Source organism: Anticarsia gemmatalis, chromosome 17 (assembly GCF_050436995.1).
Source record: "Anticarsia gemmatalis isolate Benzon Research Colony breed Stoneville strain chromosome 17, ilAntGemm2 primary, whole genome shotgun sequence".
Taxonomy (NCBI): Eukaryota; Metazoa; Arthropoda; class Insecta; order Lepidoptera; family Erebidae; genus Anticarsia; species Anticarsia gemmatalis.
Window position 1 is genome coordinate 3,647,514 of NC_134761.1, and position 24,002 is coordinate 3,671,515.

Genomic DNA, 24,002 nt, shown 5'->3' on the forward strand with positions numbered 1-24,002 from the left:
AAAAAAATGGTACATCTTATTGTCAAACGCCCGACACTATTTACGATAGTATCGAACTGTATCGAGCTCTATCGTCCTAACGTCAAACATTTTTTACTGTTGAAAAACATAGGTAGTTAAAGTACTTGTTTATCCTATGGAATTTTTCATTCACTTGACGGCAAAGTGGCTAGAAATAGGTTCAGGTAAACTATTTGTTACTAGATAACCACCGCAACACCGCTCGCGAAGTTTCTGAGTTACCTACATGAAACATTTTCAGGTGACTAAAGTAGTTGGAGTATAAGGTTTATCACTAGCGCGTAAAATGATTTGTTTTCTGTTATGTTCAGTAAGATCGGTGGTGGTAGGAATTTGTTTGGTTTTCACAGTTAATGGTGCATAGTCTGCATAGCGTTAAAGTTTGTAAACAGATTGGGACGAACGAAACCGGCACTATAAGAAACATTTTTTGATTTGGCATCTTTTGAATAAAATTCTACAGGTACCTATAGAGTGTAGATGCCGGTTGCAAACTTAGAGTTTGGATTAAAGGAATTGTATGTTCGTTTAGCCATTAATAGCATAAAATATATTTTTTAAAGCCATTAGGTTTTTTAAGTCGGTAAAATTATGCAAGACCTAACTAATTCTTTCATTTTGTATATAATATGATGTGTTTGTGCCTTGCTGCTCGATATTCTTTTGTTAGAAGCCTAAAGTCCATTAACCATCCATTCTTATTGACCATGTGTAATTTGGGAGCCAAAATGCCGTTGTAATACATATTAGTTCCGCCATTAAAAATAATCCAGACCGAGTAATAATGTCTTTATAACGCGATTATAAAACCATAAATAACAAAAAATACACAAATGATTTAAATAAAAAAGTAAACAGCCAAAAAACTAATATTTGGATAAGGAAATGCTTAAGCTGATGTTTTGAAAAATCATCGCAAATGATTTTCGTTACCTTGAATAGGTACTTTTTGTTCAATTATTACAATTTAATACCAGTAATGTTGCAAATATGTTTTTCTTATTAATGTATGACATATAGTACACAAACTGAGGGTCTCAAAAACCAAATCAAATCATTAAATTATTTAGGCCAAGTGTTGACACTTGTTGACACACAGATCGGAAGGTAAGGCCAATGAGAAGCTTCGTGCACGTGTGACTTATCTGGCCCATTTTATTATATAAATACATAATGACTAGATCAATCTGAAATCAATTAACAACGCAGCTTAGTGATTAATTGCTATAATATGTGGGCGTTCTCTTTACAGGAATCACGGTTTTACTCCAGTTTTGTTTGAATAAACCAGGTCTTGTTAGGTCCTCGGCATTTTTAAATTTTGAATGTTTATACTCGAAAATCGTTTTTATTTGAGATTTATTGTGATTAGATATTTAATGTGATTAAGAATATCATTGAAAGAAATGTAACAATCACCCTATTGGCGGCAAGTTCCAACCAGTTTTTGGCCACCACTAGGACGCTTAACAAGGATATAGAAAAAGAAATTGTATAAGAATAAAGTCTACATGCTTTATTTTCTATACATTGTTCTTTTAAACCTTGAACTATCGAATTTTATCCAAAGTTGGTATTGTTTGAACCGTTTCCTTCAAACAGTTCTTCAACTAACTCTTGAATGTTTACTATTCTATAAGCCGTAATATTTATAGTCATGTCATTACCATTGAACGATGTGTTCAAATACCGTGCTGTACAAGATTGCCTTGAACGTTCTAGACTTCTACTGTGATTACTAGTACTTAGGTACATATTTGATGGCTATTTCAATAACTATGTTAAGGATAAATTAAGTTCAATATTTAATATTTTACTAAACATTTAAAATGCGTGTTTTTATGGAAGACTGATTTTATACAGTCTGACCCCCGGTTTCTGAGTACATTTAGCGGTAGTTTATCTATTCAATAGCGTCAAAATTCATACAAAAAAATGCTATTGAATAGATAAAATACCGCTGAGAGATTTTAAAAATAGAGCAATGCGTGAAATTGTAATAGAACACGAAGTTTTTTTGGAGGACCAGTATAAGGATTCAGTTGTCAAAATATTTTTAAAGAGATCATTTGTTCCCAGCATGCGTTTTATCCAACACACAAGCTATTGTTTCAATTTTTAGTAACTTGTAATGGCATCTCATTACAGTACCAAAAAGGTGATCTATAAATTATTCTTCTGTTTTAAAATAGAGGTATTCCGAATGTAAAAATCTGACACCTCACGAGTGTCATAAACTTTTTTACTCTCTTATAAAACTTTCTTAGATGCATTTTTCATGTATGAGTCTGAAGGAATTCAGAACTTCAGTTTCGGGGACGCGAACCGTATTTCGGATGTACAATTTCTTATTTAACTTTTGTTACTCTTTTATTCATCTTTATTTCGTGTCATACTCTACGCAGTGGCCCTTTTGATTTAAGAGTTTTAGATTACTTCAAAAGTTTGACGTTTATTAAGTCATATAATATGGATTTAACAATTATTAGAAAAGGTATTAAGGATTCAGCGGGTTAATATATTATCCCTCAGTATTGGTTCCAGGTAAAGTTCCAGAAAACGATATCTACAATAAAGCCAAACCTTTTGTCAAAACACCAACAAATTCCCCAAAATAAGTAACAAATAATAATATAAATGTTTTTTGGTACTGATTTTCAATTAAAATTAAATTTTCTTTACTAAATATAGCTATTTTGTTAATCAATTAAATACATAAGTCCTATGAAAGGATATTATTTACGCCCCTCACCGTCACTAGGTACTAAGCAAGTCGTCGTACTGCTCACCTTGGTCTCATATTGCGCCCTTGCATACGTGGATGCATAATCCATTCGATCATTACCACCAGAAGATATTGTTATGACGTGCCAATACTTGAAGTAATACAACTGTTATTTTATATCAAGAGGAATGAATAGTAATAAAATGATATTTTGTATGTGATTATGAAATATATTTTATGGCTGAAGATGTATCGAGCATTCATGTATTGTTTTTTCGTCTTGAAGATTATATATAAATTTTAACCCATTACTATCCAACTGTTGGGCAAGGGTCTCCTAACGGAACGAGGGAGGAGACCTTAGGTCTTGACTTCACCACGCTGACCAATTGCGGGTTGGGCTTGACACAGGTGATGACGTGATGACAAACGCTTATTTGACAGAATTTCAGGCATCGTACATTGATCTTCAAAATTAGGAAGAATTACTGTTAATTACGACACAATAAATAATATCACAAGCAGGTTTAGCTACAGAGCTAATCTGTGGTTAGTTTAAACACGATCTAATTTCCTTACCTATGGTTAATCGTACAAACTGACTATTCTGAGTAATTGCCAACAATGACATGACAAGACGGCAAAGAAGAAATTGATCTTTATTTTTAATCTGCGACTCATTGTATCTGAATTATAAATTAAAATACGTTTAAAGGTTAAAAATACATTTTAAGGGCGACATGTGGCATGCTTGACAGGTTTAATAAGGTTGTATGTATTGTGTCTTCAGCCCTTCATCGACTCACAATACGGTCAATGACACCCACTTTGTGGTACGAGTATATTCTGCCAAAATATGCCGTATTTCCCAATCTTTTTTTTTTCATCTCTGTTTAAAAATTTAATTAATATTCTAGTGTTGCCCTCTGATGATCGTTTAAGTTTTAATAGTAGTTAACTTATAAAATTAATTTGATTGCGTAGGTTCCAATTGCTTTTAGTTTTATTACAGTTTTGAATAGATACATTTAATTAATATGGTTTTGTATTTGTGTGTCGTGTATGTCAAAACATTGTTATTAGATTGTATTTATAACCTTAGGAATACACAGTAAAAACAATGTAGGCCTGTTGTAGGTGTCTTATATGTAGCGTATCTATCCTCTACTAATTTTAGTATTTTCTTACGATTAGCGCATAACTTACTCCTTCTTCTTATCGTATGGTTAATGGTCAACCTAGTGCCAAAGTTGTTCAAGCCACCCGAAAGACCTTTGACATGGCTTAAACTATAACATGATACTGGAGGATTGGCGAGACATAGCCAATGACAGAAACCGGTGGAAGATTTTGGGGGAGACCTTTGCCTAACAATGGGACAGTAAAGGTTAAAAAATTACATAATTAACTACGGGGTTTTTTTTCTGAGAACTCACGGACCGATATTTTACGTGTTCTTCAAAGCACGAAGACGTCTGTTCCAACTTTAGAGTGACTACCCATCTTAATTGTGCTTACGCCAGCTGTTGCTTAGCCTATATTATTGTTAATCGACGAAGTATAAAAACGAATGAATTTACTCGATACTATTTTTCCTCAGTTTTAAGAACGAATAAAATTAATCAGTCATTGACATTTGCAAGACCTTGTTTTTAGGTTATAAATTTTAAGAATTTTGCATGGACTCGTGCTACGCAGGTAAAAAAAATTTAATCTATTGAAATATTATGATTAGGGATGCAGAATGCGTCATTCATTTATAAAATTGATTGAAACAATAAAATGAGTAGAAAAAAGTGTAAAAAAATCTACAATGACCTTTGTTGCAGTTTTATAGTTAGTACAATGACCTCTGCTAGGTAGGTTTTGTTTTTAAAAATCACAAAGGGATGCCTTTGACAAGGACGTTTAGATACAGCTGATAAAATTGTGTCAATATCTAATAAGTAGTACAATAAACAACATTATACGTAAAAGTAGGTAAGCACCAAATCACTTTCTACATTTACATAGATACACCTAAGTGTGTATTTTGTCATGTGTCAGACCTTCAGTATAACCAATTTATTATTATTTTCATATGATTTAGAAATTACTGACAGATTTTCAATACACTATCAATCAAAAGCTTCATAATAAATCCTATTTTGTCCTCGTAAATTTCTTCCGACCCGGTAAATCACACCATAGGAATCAAATGACATAGTTTTTTTTGGTAATTGATATTCGCCGTTCTATTCACAACGGTGCTTCAAGTATGTTTATAACAATCGGATCGATCAAACAATAACATCTCCTCTCACCTCAAAACACAAGTTATGCAAACTATTAAGTTTTAACACGATTAAACCGTGATATTAGGAAGGACGTTTCAATTCCGTTAGTTTTGCATGCTAGTTGTGTCTTTTAAACAATTTTGAACATTATATTTGGAAATTCTTAACAGAAAATCTCGTAAGCAAGTTTTTGAAAAGATTCGATCCTGAGACCTCTGATCGGTAACTGCATACCCTCTCCACCGTGCCACAAAGTTTAGTATTTTTTTTTGAACCCATTTCTGTCCCACTGTAGCAAGGGTCTTCTTCCAAGGTTTCCTTACGATGTTTTGCTTCTCCGTTAGAGCAAGTGATCATTATTTCTAATACACACATAACTTCGAAAAGTCATTGGTGTGATGCCTCGGGTTCGAATCTGCAACCACTTACTGGGGAGGTGCCAACTTAAACCACTCGGCTATCACTGCTTTTTATGCAGAGTATAGGCCTTTTCTATGACCTAAGTAAGTCATGCTTCCCGATTTTTCTATGCCAATTTCATCCAAGCGTGTCCTGTGTCTCTCAATATCGTCCTTTCAATGCGGCTGCCGTTAGCCCTTCATTAGTCGCTATTCGGTACTGCTTGGCTTCACCTGCATTTACATTCTAAATGTTCTTTACATTGTAATGAAGTCATAGAAAATAAGCACCTATTTCATAATTATAGTTTCAAGTGTTTTCCTCAAGTTTTCTATAGAAGTACAAAGAGCACAGAAGTAGGAAGAAACACCCAATAATTAGTTATAATGACAAAGCTAATACTTAGTAGTACCGTATTACAGACGTTAAAACGCCTTGCGGTTTTCGCACAATGCTCCGTCTTAAACTTTATTTTGCGAATTATCGTGGATCACCTAATAGTATATCGTATAAATAATTCGTATGCCAATGTCGTAGTATTATAAATGTATGGAATGTATTAGTTTAAGCCTTATTCGAGACAGCTGATTAGAGATCTAAGCACTTTAATTAACAACCATTTTAAGTGAATTTTTGTTCGTTTTTTTGGTCAGAATAGAAGCCGTCCTAATCTCTAAGTGCTCCAAGCACGAGGTTCGATGTCCAAAGTAGCCATTGTTTGACCTAGGATTTATTATTTAGTGCATAGTGCAGACCAAGTCTCTCTTGGAAACCATCACGACCTTCTTTCATATAAAGCAAAGTAAGTCCTTCACTGACAGCTTCAGAAGTGCAAAATTTTAGTGATTCTTGTTAAAAGAACCCCGGTCGAGCTTGTTTCGAGTAGTTAGTAAAATCGACACAATGAAGGGTAATTATGACTGGCAAGATCTTAATCATAGGTCAAAAATGTTTACTTAAGTCTCTCCTTTGTATGTATAAGTCCGCAAATATTATATCATAGATCAAAACGTGGCGTACCATATGAAATGATCATTTAACAAGTAGGTACCTAGTCTTAACATTTGTCTATGGCAAGGGTCTTTCTGTAGAAAAAAAGGAGTTATGACTACCATTACGGTAAACGAGTGCAGGTCGGGGCATTTGTAAACCTTTAATAAATATAGGAAATATAAAAAAATCCTGAACCTTAAAATTACCTAAAATGTACTTACTACGGAAAACACTTCCACGCGGACGAAGCCGCGAACAAATACTAGTTACTGGTACGGTGATAACTTTATGTTATCAGCAAGAAAATCAGCTTTATAAGATTTTCCTAAGTCGGTTTGTTTACAAAAACCGGCAGTGCGTGTGTATTTTAGTCGTTATCTCGTTAAAGACCGGTTCCGACGGATACCGAGAAGTAACCTAGAGTTATATAACTGACTAGCTGACCCGCGCAACTTCGCTTGCGTCACATAAGAGAGAATGGATCAACATTTTCCCCGTTTTTGTAACATTTTTTATTGCTACTCTGCTCTTTTTGGTTGTAGCGTGATGATATATAGCCTATAACCTTTCTCGATACATGGGCAATCTAATACTGAAAGAATTTTTCAAATCGGACCAGTAGTTCCTGAGTTTAGCGCGTTCAAACAAACAAACAATCAAACAAACAAACAAACTCTTCAGCTTTATAATATTAGTATAGATTATATTAAACTGGAAGCCTTTAAGTTAACGCTATACTAGTTAATATGCTACGCTATGCACAGCTAAGCGATTAAGTATGGAAACGTAATTTGTCACGATCACCAACCAATGTCTTTGTACGGGCAAACCCACTCATGTTCTAAATTTATTTTTAGTCATATTTTTGCATTTTAGGGATAAATTTAGTAGGTATTGTTCCACCATTCTATATTTTGTGTCATATTTGAGGCTTTAAAAATTCTTAATAATTTACATTATCAGCTGTCTCAAAATTGGTCAAGCCTTTTTAAAGATTAGACGACAACTTTGATGACTTTTTCACTTTGATAATTAGTATTTCATGCGTTTTACGTATTGATTGATATAATATACAGCACTTGATAGTTAACAAGTTGTTGGACTCGAGACTTATGATTACTTTTATTATATAGCATGTGCAACATTGCAACTTGCATAAAAACTTTCACTTAATATCACTGATAAACAGACTATACAATATGTAACGCTTTCTTTTAATGTATCATAACAATAATAATTAATCTTGTTACAATGTATTTAACTGTAATATTATGTTGATTTTTACGTGGTAGTCAATGATAAATTTATAATAGAATCTCTTTATTTTAGCGGGAAAAATTCTAAAGTTAATTTCTATACCGCCTGAAGCAAAAATAAAATAAAATAAAAATAAATATTATTGAGAAATGTGACGAGTAATGCCATCTGTGTTTTATTAATATGACTAATAAATATTGTAGTTCTACTAATTTTCGGCAGATGTCGCTAGTGGTACTTTGAATAGTTTAAATTAATATTTTGAATACTGACAACGACACAAAATTCATACTAGACAGCGTTCAAAGAATTATTATAACAAAAACTACAATGTTTCTGTTTCATAAGAAAGCAAGTAACAGAAAATGTTTTAATACGTTAACATTCTAAGGTAAAATTAATTTTCTTGGAGATAAGACAAGGTTTCGATCAGAAAGTCTCTGGTATTATAGGTAAATACGGAATAACTTTGGCTTGCTCGGCAGACGGTAAACTTGGAACAATGTACTAAGTATGTTGGCAAAGCTATGTAGACAGTACCTACATAATTAGTTTGTTATTAGAACAAAGTTTATTTTCAATACATATTTTGTTGCTTGCTTTGTTGGTTTAGTCATGTTAGAATAATTAGTACCTGGATTCTGTATGTTTGGACGTGAAGTAATTATTACAAACTTTAGAGTTTTAAAGACATAACATTGATATGATTTTAGGGTTAGTATGTTTTACTGTTTTCTGTTGAAGAAAATGTAAAATAAAAAACTTAAAATTTTAAAAGAATTTGTAATTGTATGGCAGAATAAGTGGAATTCCAATGTTTTTTCTAGATGAATAAAAAAAAAATACAACAAAATTTGTAAAAAACTTTTTAATATGTATACCAATCGAAGTAATAACAATTCTCAAAACGCTTTACAAAAAATATTCTCATTTAAAAATATAGGAAGAGGAACTACTTGTCATAAAAAATACATCTTAAAGTTCATCGTGGCTTTCTTCACCCTTCACAACGCCATCTATCGCCTCTTGAGAGTACTTCTCTAAGAAATCTTGCCAGAATTTCCTTCTCTCGCCAAGAGGATTGCTCTTCATCTTCAGTACCTTGGTAATGTGTAAGTATTTGAAGTCAGTCTCGTTGCTGAACGGTTCCCAGGAGATTTTCTTTAGGACCTGATCGTCTTTGTTTGGTGTGGGGTTTCTGAAATAGAAAAGAAATACGCATAAGGTTTTCAGCATTTTTACTACTATTTTATTATATTTTTATGTTACCTAAAGTTAAAATCGTGTTTTCATATTTTTCAAGACAAACAGTCCAAAAATACAAACATGTAGTTTTTTAAACTCACTAACTAAGTTTGTACTCGACTAATTTTATTAATTAGAAGTACAAAAGAACTTATCACTTACCCAGTCTTAGCAAAATTACTCCACAATCGCACCAGTTTCTTTAGAACTTTCAACTCAGGTTGTTCGCTAGGAAGGTTGAGCAGTTGTTCATAAGTCTTCTTCAACCGAGAGCATACAAACAGATAACAAAGTTCATCCAACACTGACGCCCCATGGTTGCCTACAGGGAACCTTGAACGGGTTGCTAAAACCTCGCTGTTTTCATTCCACAAACCCCTGAAGTCAAAAATATAATAAAAGACTGAAGAAGACAGACGTTTCGATAAATGCTCTGCTGCTAAATTCAAGGCATAGTTTTGTAAATGGTCTGCGACATAGACTGCGTGTTCTAACAGATTGCCATAATGAAGAGAACCATCTTTTAGATAAAACTTCAGTATGGCTGAGTTAGCTTCCTTGTATTTTGGACTCTTATGTTCAAATCTAAAGTCTGTCCTTATTGGTAACTGCAAGATAGTTTCTTCAGCATCAGTAGTCAGTAGCCTAGGTTCTATGATGTAGTGTGAAATTAAATCAAGGCCTTCCCGAGAGTTGAATCCAATTATGACTGGAACATCGTTCACTATTTTCCCTATTTCTGGCAACTCGGTGATTACTTCATCGTCGAGGTTTGGTGCAAAAGGAATTCTAGTCGTTTGTCCTTTATTGTCAAGATTAACCAGTATACTGATCTCAGCATCGAGTAATTTCTCTGCGTCTACGTTCCTTAATTCTTGCAACAATTCATCACTATTAGAAACTGTAAGATTTAAAAACTCTCCAACTTCAAACGCTTTAGTCCTGGGGTTGTCAAAGAAGTACATGGATTCCATAGCTGTTCCACTTTGTAGGATAGCACCGGAGAATAAACCTTTAGCTTTTTCTGAGTATAAAAGTACATCAGCAATGGCCGCTCCACCGCGACTGCCCATTAGCGTTACTCTTGAAGGGTCTCCACCAAATCGTTCAATATTGTTCTTGATCCACTCCAGACCTAGTATGTAATCTTTAAGACCATTATTTCCTGGAATAACATGATCTTCGGTAGTAAGATAACCGAATATTCCAAGTCTGTTAGCAATCGTCACAACGATTACTCCTTCTTCAATGAAAAAGTCTGGTGAATAAGTGTCAGTGCCATTGAAACCGGTCTTGAAGTTATCGTTGAAATCAAATACTATGACTGGGGCGGTTCCTTCGATGCTTGGAGTGAAGACGTTGATGAAGAGGCAGTCCTCGGAGCCCGACATACCAGCAGGTTCGCGGAGACGACCTCTCGTGTTGAACTGCATACATGTTGGCTTGTTTTCAAAGGCTTCTAACTTTCCATCCCAGCTTTGTAAAGGTTTTGGTGGCTGAAAGAAGGATAAAAATAAATTATAAAAAGTATTTTGTAGTTATTTAAGGAGTAATCGTACATAAAAGAAATAGGGTCAAAGAAGTAGTCCATTAAAAGTATTAACGTCAACATAACTAAGAATAAAATCGAAAGTATTTTTCTTCCTCTCGTCGTTCCCTTTTAACTATTAATCCAAGGGAGTCGTTCAAATATTTAAGTGTTTTCACAGCTTTGGTTGAGCCAAATTCTTTTCTTAATACTTACTTGGAATCGCAATTCTCCTGTAGGCGTTTCCGCAAAAGGAACACCTCTAAAGGAAAAATAATCTTGCTTTTTGTAAAGAGTCCTTTCGATTTTGCCTATCAAAACACCTTGTTTTAAATTAACTTCGACATTTTCATCACAAAGACACTGTTTTATTATAAAAACTGTGAATAAAACTTGTAAGAAATTCATTTTTTATGTTGTAAATCTACAGTTTTTTATTTATATTGGAGGAGAATAATAGTTAACACATTTCGATCGATACTGACAACTGTGCTTACTTAATAGATAAGGAAAGGTGTACACATACGTGGTCCTCGCGTTATCTTTTAAAGATAATGTGACTAAAACCCAATTATCAAGAATTAACGGGCATTAATTATAGCCAAATTTCCTGATAGTAGATAGGTCCGAAAACCCAGCGTAAGAACTGAGGTGTCGGAAAATATGTCTAATTAGCTTCAGAAACAACAACATATTTTATAGACATTATTCTTTTAAATATAATGTTCTTATAAATAATGTTCGACATTTTCTCTCCTGCAAGAAATTCAAGTAATAAGTAGTGCAAGCTAATGTAATATTGATATAGCTGCAGTTCTCTGATTACAAAGATCATAGTATTTCTTCCTTCATTTATTTATTTGCTTTGTACAATAAACACTGATTTGTTGAACTACTGTTGCATTAGACGTTTCCGAGAACCAGTTGATATTTAGTAGTTTTGGTTTACTGACTGTTTAGAGCGTTCAAGTAAACGGTTACGAGGAATTCATATCGCGAAATGTTACACAAACAAACGTAAGTGTTTGTTAAATAATAAATAACATTTAATAGTTCTTATAGGGTGTAAAATGGTTATATTAAACACAAAATTATGTACAAAAATATTTTATTAAAACTATTTTTATTATTTACAATAACACGTATTTACTCTTTACGAGCTAGTTTCTCAGTTTAGAAATGTGTCAGATATCCTATCTACTAAATAAAATTACAACAAATGTATGAAAACTGTTGTCAAAATTTTATAAGTTATCTGACACATGCCAAAGTGTTGAAACCAGCTGGCTTATCACATATCTCAGTTGACAGCTAGTATACGTCAAATCTAAGGTCACTATTCAGTACATTGCTGCTTTGACGTAACGTACTTATCACTATAATAATCTAAGGAAGAAAATAATGGTCAGCATAGTGGCTTTCACATGGTTGTCAACCGAGATACGTGATAGCCCCCCAGGTTTTACAATTCGTCTTTGGAGCCCTTGATGACGCCGTCGACTGCTTTCGCTTTGTATTTAGCTGTGAAGTTATCCCACCACTCGATCCTGTCTCCGTGGAGGTTGTTCTTGATTTGTAGCTCGTCGCTGATGACCAGGCATTCCTTGTTCTCTTTAGTTGCTGGTGTCCAGGTGAAGTCGCTGCCGGGTGGTGTAGGGTTTCTGTAAAACGAAGACAAAGTATTATATTAGGTTACGATAGATCCCATGCGCACTTGAATCAAGACATTAGCCCTCCCTTATTACCGGAGGAGACCCTTGCCCAGCAGTGCGACAGTAATGGATTATATTTATTTATGATAGATAGAATACTCTAAGAGATCTTTGTGTTATTTGTGTGACTTAGTAATTTTTATTAAACTTGTGTATTTCCTCATACTTAAGTTTGATAAACATTAAAAATAGTCATAGTTATTTTTAATACGTACCCAGCTTTAGCAAAGTTAGTCCACATCTTAACCATATTCCGTAGTACTGTAAACTCTTCACTGTCTTCATCGGCCAGTACTTTTTGATATGCCTTTTTAATTGGTTTGCAGACAAACAGGTAGCAAAGTTCATCACCAGCGCTCGCACCCCAAGTACCTTCAATCGTCATAGCACCTTTCAGAGCGTGATTCTTTCTCATATTCAATTCCCCACTGTAATCAAAACTGTAGTAATAAATCTGGGATTTTGACGCATTCGTATATTTCCTCACAGTATAATCGATCGGGAAGAAGTACATCATATCGGTGATATAAGTGATGTATTCACCAGGCTTACTGATCTTTACATATCCCTCTTCTAAGTAGAAGTCTTTGATCTCCTGAATGGCATCATTGTATGTGTTAGTATTGAGGACGAAACGGAAATCGTCTCTCGTGGGGAATGCAAGGAGGAAGTCTCTGTCAGCGAATGTTAGGTACTGAGGCTTGCTCAAGTACCGGTCTAACAATTCCAAACTCTCTCTAGAATTATAACCGATCATTATTGGTATATCAATGTCTAAAGGTCCATCCTCAGGATACTTGGTGAGGATAGCATCAGGGTGATCGGGTTCAATGACCGGTCCGAATTGAATGGTTGGTCTTTGTGTAATCCTTCCTTCATCAGCGTCAACAGATTCAGGTTCTGCGTAAGCAATCCTTTCTGAAGGCACATCAGCTAGTTCAGCAAGTAAACTGGTACTCGTTGCTGCTGATTTTTCTAAGATTTTCGCAAGAGCCTTTGCTTTTTCTTTAGGTGTTCGTGTTATATACATTGAGTTCCAAGATGTGCCACTTTGCATTATTATTCTGTGGAATAATCCTTTGGCTTTAGGAGAATGAAGGAGTAGATCCGCTAGTACTGCACCTCCGTCGGCTCCTAACAGTGTCACACTACCAGGGTTACCGCCAAACTTGGCAATGTTTCTCTGCACCCATTTCAGTGCCAATATAACATCTCTTAAACCATTATTTCCTGGTAGTAACTCATCTTCGAATGACAAGAAGCCACCGGCTCCAAGTCTGTGGCTGATTGAAACTACGATAACTTCTTCTTTCACAAAGAAATCGGGTCCATAATCTCTCGATGCGTTGTGACTTACTCGGAAATGTTCATTGTAAAGAAAGATTACAACGGGGTAGTTAAGAGGTTCTTCTTTAGTAGGTTGCTTTGGAGGTGTGTATATACTGAGATGTAGACAGTCATCACTGCCGCAAGTTCCGTAACGATCTACATTTCTAATCGGCAAATAGAATTGTGTACAGTGTTGCTTCTCTTTCTTTGCACTTAACACGTCGGACCATCCTTCGTGAGGTTGTGGGGCCTGAAATGAAGAAAAGTTATAGTTTAAAGAAACAATTGTGGTCTGAGTTTAGTCTGTTTGTCTTGCTATTCTGCATCTTATTTAGACGTGGCCATTCTTTCGAACTATAAGAAGATTGAAGCCAAGTTTCGCGGTGTCAATAATAGAATATGAAATAGTAGCGCGCGGTCGCCGGCGCGTCGCCGTCGTCAGCGAATATCATTATAACTTTGTGACTGCGGCCACAACTTTTAATATATACCTCGTCCGATGCAAATATTGGATTTCGTAATACTTTTACATTTATTATGCTGTCCACATTGATGAGCGGAAGCATCTTTTGTTATTAAAATTTCACATCAAATATGCGGGCTTTTGTTTTAATTTTCATGTGCATTTATTTATTAATTTACAGTGATGACAATGGCGGGTAATGCTGACGTATCTGGACAATATGGGAATTAAAAGATTATAATGCAGATCATTAACATATATAACATTATTCCTCTTTATATCAACGAATATTTTAAAAGTACAAACGTCTACAACGACACAATTAATTCACTAGTCTATAGAATCACAACATTCTCTCAGAAACTTGACTTAAATACAACAATATTGTAACGGCAATACATTAAAAACCTCTTACCTTGAATCTCAGCGGGCCGACCGGCGCTTTCCCATAAGGGATTCCCATAAACGAATGATACTTTTCATTAGGAATGATCGATTTCACTTCTATACCAGCTACTTTACCTAGATCAGTCTCTACGATAATATCAGCTAAGTTAATATCAACTAAGTAAAGAACACATATTACTATGAAGTGTTTGGTACCACCCATCGTGGCGGTTTTCAGTCAATAATTTAATTATTTGTTAGTGTACATATTATTTGTTCGCACTGACGTGTCCTAATGATAACTTTTAATCGTGGGTTTTATATATTATCTACTGATACTGTGGTCCACTTATGTACTGTGTTATCGGTTAATACAACTGACTACTAGATTTTTTTATAAGAATTTATTTATCGTGTCTATTGGGATTTTATAAATCTTACATGCTTATTGATAATTTTGTAAGGACACATCAGCGTTTCCGCGGTTGCATTACGTTGCGATTAGCTTGCAATATTTTTTGTTTCATATTCTATCTAGATGAAGTCGAATTTGGCGATATTACCTTGACATAATTATTTATTTGACACATTTATTATTCAGAAAGAAATATTTATAATCGCTACAAAGCCCGTGCAGAACTATTGCGGGTAATTATATTAATTAATATGTGATTCTTAGAGTTAACTCACTATAAGGTAAGAAGTAATACAGGTGCATAATCTATACTTAATATCATAAAGCTGAAGAGTTTGTTTCTTTGTTTGTTTGTTTGAACCCGCTAATCTCAGGAACTAATAGTCCTATTTGAAAAATTCTTTCAGTGTCAGATAGCTCATTTATTGAGGAAGGCTATAGGCTATGTATTATAACGCTACGACCAATAGGAGCAGAGTACCAGGTAAAAATGTTACAAAAACAGGGAAAATTTTGGCACATTCTCTCTTATGTGACGCAAGCGAAGTTGCACGTTTTAGCTACTATGATGTATAATGTGTTCTTAGAGGTCTAGTCAATAGTCATTTATAATTTTGTTGTCAAAATAACTCGGGAACAATTGAAATGTATTAGTCTAATTCGACTCGTTTAAAAGAAAACTTAAAAATGTACCTTGCTTATTTATTTTCATCTCGAAATAAGAAATTCGCTAATACAATTTAAGAAGTATTTACAGTATTAAAATGTAGAAGGCACTTGAGTAGGAAGTCACGTACACCAATAACGTATTGGATTTGATGCTCGTACTCATGCATAAATACTGAGCGGTTAACATTTAAGCAATGAGGTAAATATCTCGGATTTACTTGCAGTATAACTAATGTATCGAGAATGAAAACTCAAAGAAAAAAACAAGAATTAACTCTATACTTAGGTCAATATTTAAATAGTCTGTGTATTATTTATCATTAGGTAATTTAAGCTAAATATAAAAGTTCGTCACTGAAGTAATTAAATATCAATACTATACTCAGGCAGTTACAAACGGGCGAACTACGTTATAATTAAAAATATAGTTTATATAATATCACGTAGTTGGACATGAACAATAATGCTCTCAATGTATTACATGTTACTTTGCCTTACAATATTTAATTAAATAAAGTGACACGAAGTTAAAATAAAATTGATTATATAATGAGAAGTTTCTATATTCAAACAAAATATATTTTAAAACTTATATACGAGTACCTAGGTATCAGTGCCTCGATTCTCTACTACTATCGACTACCGACAACCGAACTGTCATCGAGAAATTTTGTATGAAAATCTGATCAGCGCCTCTGGCGGATGTCGTAGGAAACATTTTGGCAATACATTCTAAATGTCAAAATTTCGATAGCTAGCCGGTTGTCGGTAGCCGATAGTGGTACAGAATCGAGGTACAGGCAACTTTAATTAACATTTCAACATTCAAAAAATATAAAAAACAAACGGCAAATGTCATCATAACTCATCTTTTTTATTTACAGATTCACTGACAATCCCATTGACAGCTCGTTTTTCCCATTTACCAATAAAATTGTCCCAGAATTCGAATCTGTTTTTGTACAAATCTGTCTTTATTCTCATATGTTTGTCGATGTGTAGGTACTGTTGGTTCTCGATCGTGTATGAAGGCCATCTCAACCCTTCGAGTACTGCGTCGTCATCAGGTGTAGGGTTTCTGAAATAATGAGATTCATTAGTAACTATTGTGTTAATGAGAAATGAGGAATTATGTTTTAGTACGGGAAGATTAATGTGGGAAATTTGGCGGTTGGATTATAATTTGTAGGTCAGACCCATATTATTTATAGCTCTATATTAGTTTTATTTGTTTCAATTTGTTCTGTGTTTTGTATCATAGTATTTATAATTTTTATTTTTCCAATACAAGGAGAGTGGTAAATGTATAAAATTAGTAACTATTAGTAAACTTAAAATGATAGCAACTTTGAAATTAGTAACTATTAGTAAACTTAACATGATAGCAAAATGAATACCTCTATAATAATATGCTACAGGCCCAAATCGTTGACATTTTAGATTCTATGTAAAATTTAGAATAGCCGCCTTCACAAACACACTCTATCGCACGTCCGGCGTGTGGTCTTTCCTTTCCCCTTTCACGCGCGATTGTTGTTTCATGCTCGATAGTGTGTGTGTAAGAGAGCCATTATCTCTAAGCTGAACATAAATAAGATAAACTTTCTACATACCCATATTTTGCAAAATTGGTCCACAATTTAACCATTTTCTTCTGCATAACACTTTCTTCAGTCTTCGCCTCTTCGAATCTTAGATAATCGTCTTCAAGATCGGGACACTTGAACAGATAGCACATTTCATCTCCCGTTGCCGCCCCTCCTGTACCATCTTCTATTGTAGAATATTTCATTATATTCTTCTTATTCTCACTCAGGTCACTGTAGTAATCAAAATGGTAGTAATAAACAGGTTTCGTAGATCTTTCAGCATAAACTTTGGCTGTATAATCAACGGCATAGTTAGTGAGTGCATCGCCCATCATAGTGATCAAGTATGGCAAGCTCTTCAAATTAATTTCTCCACGAGGGAAGTAAAATTCTTTTATTTCTTCAGTAATGTCATCAAATACCTGTTCTCGAGGATCGAATTGGAATTTCAAACGCCTTGGAAGTAACACAGGGAAGTCTTTCTTTAAAAACGCGATATATCTTGGCTCTATGAGGTAATGTAATGTAGTTTCTAGTCCATCTCTTGAATTAGAACCTAACATTATCGGTATATTTATTTTTTCATTAGAATCTTCTGGGTATTCGGTTATAAGACCGTCTGGTTGCTTTTCTACTACAGGAGCGAAAGCAATGACACTTTTTTGAGTAGTCTTAAAATAATCGTCGGGACTTGAATGCAAATCTCTGGAAAGCAAATTCTCTGCCGAAATTTTTGTAAGTTCTTTTAGTAACGTTGTTCCACTAGATGTCGTTATGTTCATCATTTCGCCAAGTTTAAATGCTCTCTCTTTAACATCTTCTTGTAGATAAGCCGAAGTCCACGAAGTACCACTTTGTAGAATAGCTGCTCTGAATAGATGTTTTGCTTTAGAATGTATAAGTAAATCAATACCAGCCGCACCGCCTTGCAGACCCATCAGAGTAATTTTGTCAGGATCTCCACCAAACTGTTCTATGTTTGCTTTCACCCATTCTAGACCTACTACTATGTCTTTCAAACCTGCATTTCCTGGGAGGATTTCGTTCTCTAAAGACAAAAATCCAAATGCGGAAAGTCTGTGAGCGATTGTCACGACAACAACATCTTCTTCAATAAAGAAATCTGGAGCGTAGTCTTTTGTTTTATTATAAGAATTGAGGAAATGATCGTTGAATAAGAACACTATGACTGTTCTCTGTTCCTTGTCCGTTCCTGGAGTGAAGATATCGAGGTATAAGCAGTCTTCGGAGCCATATTGTCCTAGAGGTTGTTTTTTCTTGATGTTGTTGTTGAATTGGACGCAAGCTGGTTTTTCTTTTGTGGCACTGAGAATTCCTTCCCATGGTTCTATTGGTTTTGGCGGCTGAAATTAGTAAAAGGTAAAATCAATATTTCTCGTAATTTATCACTCTTCTGTACAGTCAACCTGGGTAACGTTGAATCATTTGGGTATCATTGACTGTGGGAATTTCAACTAGTTTCGATTATTTTTTCATATGAAACCAACACAATTGATAAAGGTTTATCTTAGTTTTGCAAACATTTATATGATTCAAAGTTACCCAAATTGACCTTATACCTAATAGATATTAGTTTTCAGTTCAAAGTTTATTTAATAGTGTATTTTTAATGTGAATTTCAAGTTGGTTTTATACAGGTTGAGGTAGGTACAGAATTAATAATATTTACCAGAAATCTGAGCTCGCCAACAGGTGGTTCGGCAAAAGGTATTCCCATAAAACCATAATAATCTACATTTTTGAATAAAGTCTTTAACACTTTCCCTGATATTTTCCCATGTGTGGTATCCACTACCGGTTTTTCAGTGCACACTACATAATTCACGCAAACTAAAACAGCAATGGAAATTAAAACATTTCTATTAAACATTATGAGTGATATATTTCGTTCCACCTAAATTAGGTGAATTATCGGCGGTTACTGAAATATCGGCAGGTAATGCTATCAGATTATCAACACACGTATTTATCTTTATTGTGTGTATAAAATATGTTAGTAATGGATCAGTAATAGCAGCTGGGGAAATGGAGATAATGGTTAATAAATAATTAAGCCTATGAGATTGTGAATGTTTGGGCCACGTCAGGTAACGATGGTTAGGAAGCGTGACGTTGTAGGAGAATCAAGAAATTCTACCTTACCACCATCATGCATTTAGCAACTGATTTTATGATTAATTTAATACGGATTTAGTTTTGGTGATCTGTTTTGCAATAAAGAAAACATTTCTCTTACTTATATATTTTCTTTTTTTTCGGTAATAAGTAAAGCATTTTAGTTTTTTTTCCCGTTAACTGACTTATAATCATAGTATTTATGGCGTTTTATTATACCTTTCTTAAAGGAAACTATTCTCCGAGACACTTAACCTACACTGTGGCTGTCCATAAGTAGCAATAAATGTATAAAGTATTTTCAAAACATATTCACGGATTTTAATTAAGTTAAACATTGACGTGTCTTTACATCAACTAATAAGAATAGTCAATCAAAAATCGCGTTACACAGACGACTGAAGTTAAAAATCTTAAGTTTTCATTAAAATTATGATATTTAAAATAATATTCTTTATAATCTTGATATTTTTAAACATTTGTATTGTTAAAAGTGAGTTACATGCTATTGAGACCAATGGCACTGTGATTATCGGAACGAAATTGTATACGGTTTTTGAAAAGAAACCTTATGCAGCGTTTTGGAAAATTCCTTATGCTGATCCTCCTCTTGGAGGCCTTAGATTTAAGGTAAGTTATTTACTGCATCTTATTTAGTTCTTGTGAACGAGGTGAAGTGCCAGTCCCAAACTCACGGATAGATTATCTGATAGATAATGTGAAGAAGCAAATGTAAAACAAACGTTTGACTTCTATTAAATTGCAGTTTTGCTATAATTATTTTCTATAATATCCAAATGTGGTAGAATTTTCCAACAATCATTATTTGTTTTATCTGTACTATCTATACTAATATTATAAAGCTGAAGAGTTTGTTTGTTTGTTTGATTGTTTGTTTGTTTGTTTGTTTGTTTGTTTGAACGCGCTAATCTCAGAAACTACTGGTCCGATTTGAAAAATTCTTTCAGTGTTAGATAGCCCATTTATCGAGGAAGGTTATAGGCTACATATTATCATGCTAAGACCAGTAGGAGCAGAGTACCAGTAAAAAATGTTACAATAACGGGGAAAAAATTGACCCATTCTCTCTTATGTGACGCAAGCGAAGTTGCGCGGGTCAGCTAGTAAATAATATATCGTAAGCTGTCAACCTTGCTTCGGTGTAATCTTATGTTTTTGGTTATTTCCAGCCGCCACGAATTGGTCCTTGGTTCGGCAAACCTTATTACAACTACAGTACTCCGTACAATAATACCTGTGCATATGGCTACACTGAAGATTGTTTATATTTAAACGTCTTTACCCCGACCACTGAGAAACTAGTCTACTTTCCTGTTATTGTCGGGATACATGAATATTCAGATACACATGGTCCCGATTTTCTGATTGATGAAAATGTCGCTGTAGTAACTGTTTCGTTTCGTACTTCCATATTTGGATTTCTGAACACAGGTGATACCTTCGCTGAAGGTAATATGGGAGCCAAAGATATACTAGCTGCTTTGAAATGGATAAGAGATAATATCAGTTACTTTAATGGTGATATTAACAGAGTCACAGTGTTCGGCTCCGGAATCAACACTAATATAGTAGCTTCCCTTCTATTATCAGCAAACAGCGAAGATTTATTCAACAGAGTTATTATTCAAGACGGAAGTGCTTTATCACCTGCCGATTACCGAAGTTACAACTTCGAAATCTCAAACAAATTGTACTGGAATCTGCACGGACCGTTCGAAAAGTTTAATCGAACCAATTTCTACGAATTGCTCAGGGAGAGTTCAATAAAACAATTGTTATTAGCCAGTAGGGGCCTATTCGATAGCACCGAAGTCAGAGACAATCAGAGGTTAATCCATTCGTTCGGACCCACCGTCGAAACCTCGGGGAAAGCCGCTTTCATGAACAAATTCCCTTTGCAAGTGTACAAACGAAAAATCACCAATAACGCCGTTGAAGTTATGATAGGATACACCAACTTAAATTCTCTTTACAAACTGGAAGGTTTCGTGAGAAACAAGAAACTTCTAAAGTATTTAAATTATAACTTTCAGTATTTATTACCATTCGGAGGGAGGCGAGACGAGTACGGATCGAAACTGTACAGGAAGATAAGGAGGAACATAATGGATTTCTATTTCGTTAATGGGACGGTCGGGGAAAGGAGTCTGAGGCGTTACGCGAAATACGTGTCGGACCAAGTGATTTACCCGGCGCTGCGGCAGGCGCGCCTCCACGCCCGAGTGTCTTGTAATAATGTTTACTTGTACCGTTTCACCTCGAGAGGGCCCTTCAACGTCGTGTGGAACACATTACTCGCCAATTTAAACTGGAGTGGTGCGACTGAGGGCGACCAAATCTGTTATCAATTCAGATGTAAATCTCTTAACCGTGCCTATGAAGCGGCGGCTCCCACTGAAAGGCTCCTCATTAAGAAGATTGCGAGGTTATTGGCGAATTTCGCTAAACACGGGTAAGGTTAATACTGATTAAATATTTGCCCGAATATCTGCTCTTTCCTCGAAGTAATGAATTTTAATTTGAGTGGCTGAGGTTTAAATTCTTAATGCCGAGTTATTTTCTAATTGTTTTGTCAGTTTACGGTAAGCTTTGATGGTATTAAAAGATTGTAAAGTTAAACGCAACCTGAGTATTATACAAAGGTATTTAATTTGTGGAATCGGGTCTGAGCCGTATTTTGAAATTAAAATTTGTTTTGAATGACAAATAAGCTCATTTGTTTTCGCGTCCATCTGCCTTTGGGCTCAGGAGTTTTTACTTATCTTTAGTCCTTCTAAAGATAGAGGATTTGAATATTGAATTTAATTTTCAAATGTAAACGAAATATAATATTGTTATACATAATTAAGCATACGTTGTAGGTTTATACAGATTAGGATTGGACTGTAGTTAGCTTCAAAGCGTTAATATTAAAATTATATTTAGTACGGCAATCAGATTGGTAATATGTTAGTCCACTGCTGTAATTACTCATACAATACTTCTATTTGTTTCCAGAAATCCAACTCCTGACCCTACTGACGACATTCTAGAAAATCTGCAGTGGACACCGTTAGTACCGCATAAGCGTATGAGAGCACTAACTTTTGGAAAAACTATCAAAATGACTAATGTACCGGAAGAGAAAAGAATGACGTTTTGGGATCAATTGCGCAAAGATTTCTTTCCTGATGGTAAAATAAATGATGAGTTTTAATGTACTTAATCCGTTAAAACAAAAGCGTGAACATATTTTTCTGTTTTTGAAGACATTTAATTTACAATACACATTTTACAAAAATATTCATGAATTGCAAAAAATGCACAGCGCTCTTAACTCATGACTGCCTTAAAAAAGTAATTTATAAATAACATAATTTGTAATTAATATGTTTTGATTATTCGCGTATTATATCACACCGAACGATGCTTTTTAAGGATTTCCCTTTAACCCTATATACTATAAAAGTTTAACTGCTTTCATAACTCGGCACCGTCTGATATCAGGCTTTTTAAAGCACACATTTAGACAAATAACAAAATTCTACATTTCAGTTGCCCATTGAGCCTTACAAGCTTTTGAAAACACATAAATGGTTATTTCAAAGCGGAGTGTTTTCTGTTCGGTTCATTAAAAGCTTATAGCAATCAACTAATGTATGTTTCAGGTTACCGTACTGCCGGCCAATTTTATGAACGACCGCGTTTTGATAGTACCTATGTAATTAAATTTGAGTGCCTCTGCGTTATTTTATTCGTGTAACATCGGGCAGAACTGTTTTTTACAAATTTCTAGATATTTGTGAGGCTTGTTATGCTGCACATGAATTTTATCTGTTAGTTAACGATACAAAAAGATTTCTTAACGTCATATCTTTTAAATTTTCTGTAGATTTTTAAAAATGTACTGCAAAAGCCGATTGACACAGGTTATTGTGTATTCACAAAAGGTGTTTTAAGAAAGCAATTGAACAATATTTGTATTTTTTTTCATATTGCATGAAATAAATATGGATTGTGGCTGATTAAATCTATCACCTTGTAAGATTAACTACGGCTTATCTGAAAATCTAAATATCTATTGTGTTATTAGCTGTACAGAAACCCGTTAAACGGTAACTAAAGTAGACTACAGATAAAAAAAATAAAGAAAATAAGGACTACAAATATGTTAAATAACTTATATTCAGTATTAAGTAACTAAACAACCGTGAATACGCCGACTGTTTGCAAATGTACCTGGAGCAGGACGGTGGAGCAGTGAACTGGGCCACTCTGAATGTATCAGATATCATTTAAATATGCCGCGAGTCGTATTCCGACCGTGTTTCTCTCCGACATATTTTTCTACCAAATTGAATGCAGTTTTAACTTTTGTAGGCGAGTGATTTTTATGTTATAAGGATCTGTGGTATTATATTATAAGTGCCAGAATTTATTTGTCTATTGAAGGCTTCGGCTTTCGGCTAAACGGCTTAGCTGATTTATGTGATTATAATTTGAAACAGCGTTATTTTCTGTGGGTAAGATGATATGGCATTTTTTCAGGAATATTATAAGCAGTACCTAAACTAAAAAATAACATATGGGTGGTGGTGTGGAATAGATAAGGTCACTTTGAACCACGGTAAATGCTGACAGGTTAGTATAGTAAAAACTATACTTTACTCATAAATCCTTTGACATTTAGGCTACAAGACCATATTTTATAATAGTAACATAAAAAAAATAGTTACAAATAGAACAAAAATAAAATAGTCCATAAAGTATTACCTACAGTCAGCCAAAAACGCCACTAAATAACTAACTACGCTACCTCATAAAGGGCATTCTTATCTCACCGTGACCCGTCCCAGAT

At 34.5% G+C, this 24,002-nt stretch overlaps 3 protein-coding genes across 3 annotated transcripts; 1 reads left to right on the forward strand and 2 right to left on the reverse strand.

Annotated features, from left to right (window-relative positions):
- Window positions 1-8,535: 8,535 nt before the first annotated feature.
- LOC142979801 (venom carboxylesterase-6-like) lies at window positions 8,536-10,932 on the reverse strand. The gene is made up of 3 exons (XM_076124978.1): window positions 10,661-10,932; window positions 9,079-10,412; window positions 8,536-8,869 (listed from the first exon to the last, which is right to left on the reverse strand). Exons 1-3 carry the CDS (start codon window positions 10,850-10,852, stop codon window positions 8,647-8,649), a joined length of 1,749 nt encoding a protein of 582 aa, XP_075981093.1. The 5' UTR covers window positions 10,853-10,932; the 3' UTR covers window positions 8,536-8,646.
- A 640-nt stretch (window positions 10,933-11,572) lies between these two features.
- LOC142980177 (uncharacterized) lies at window positions 11,573-18,937 on the reverse strand. Its single transcript, XM_076125510.1, has 6 exons — window positions 18,699-18,937; window positions 17,033-18,372; window positions 16,285-16,497; window positions 14,364-14,562; window positions 12,372-13,735; window positions 11,573-12,105 (listed from the first exon to the last, which is right to left on the reverse strand). The coding sequence occupies exons 1-6, from the start codon at window positions 18,897-18,899 to the stop codon at window positions 11,907-11,909; spliced, it is 3,516 nt and encodes a 1,171-aa protein (XP_075981625.1). The 5' UTR covers window positions 18,900-18,937; the 3' UTR covers window positions 11,573-11,906.
- A 556-nt stretch (window positions 18,938-19,493) lies between these two features.
- Window positions 19,494-22,523, forward strand: LOC142980019 (carboxylic ester hydrolase-like). Its single transcript, XM_076125285.1, has 3 exons — window positions 19,494-19,774; window positions 20,335-21,617; window positions 22,163-22,523. Exons 1-3 carry the CDS (start codon window positions 19,577-19,579, stop codon window positions 22,359-22,361), a joined length of 1,680 nt encoding a protein of 559 aa, XP_075981400.1. The 5' UTR covers window positions 19,494-19,576; the 3' UTR covers window positions 22,362-22,523.
- The last annotated feature ends 1,479 nt before the right edge of the window (window positions 22,524-24,002 follow it).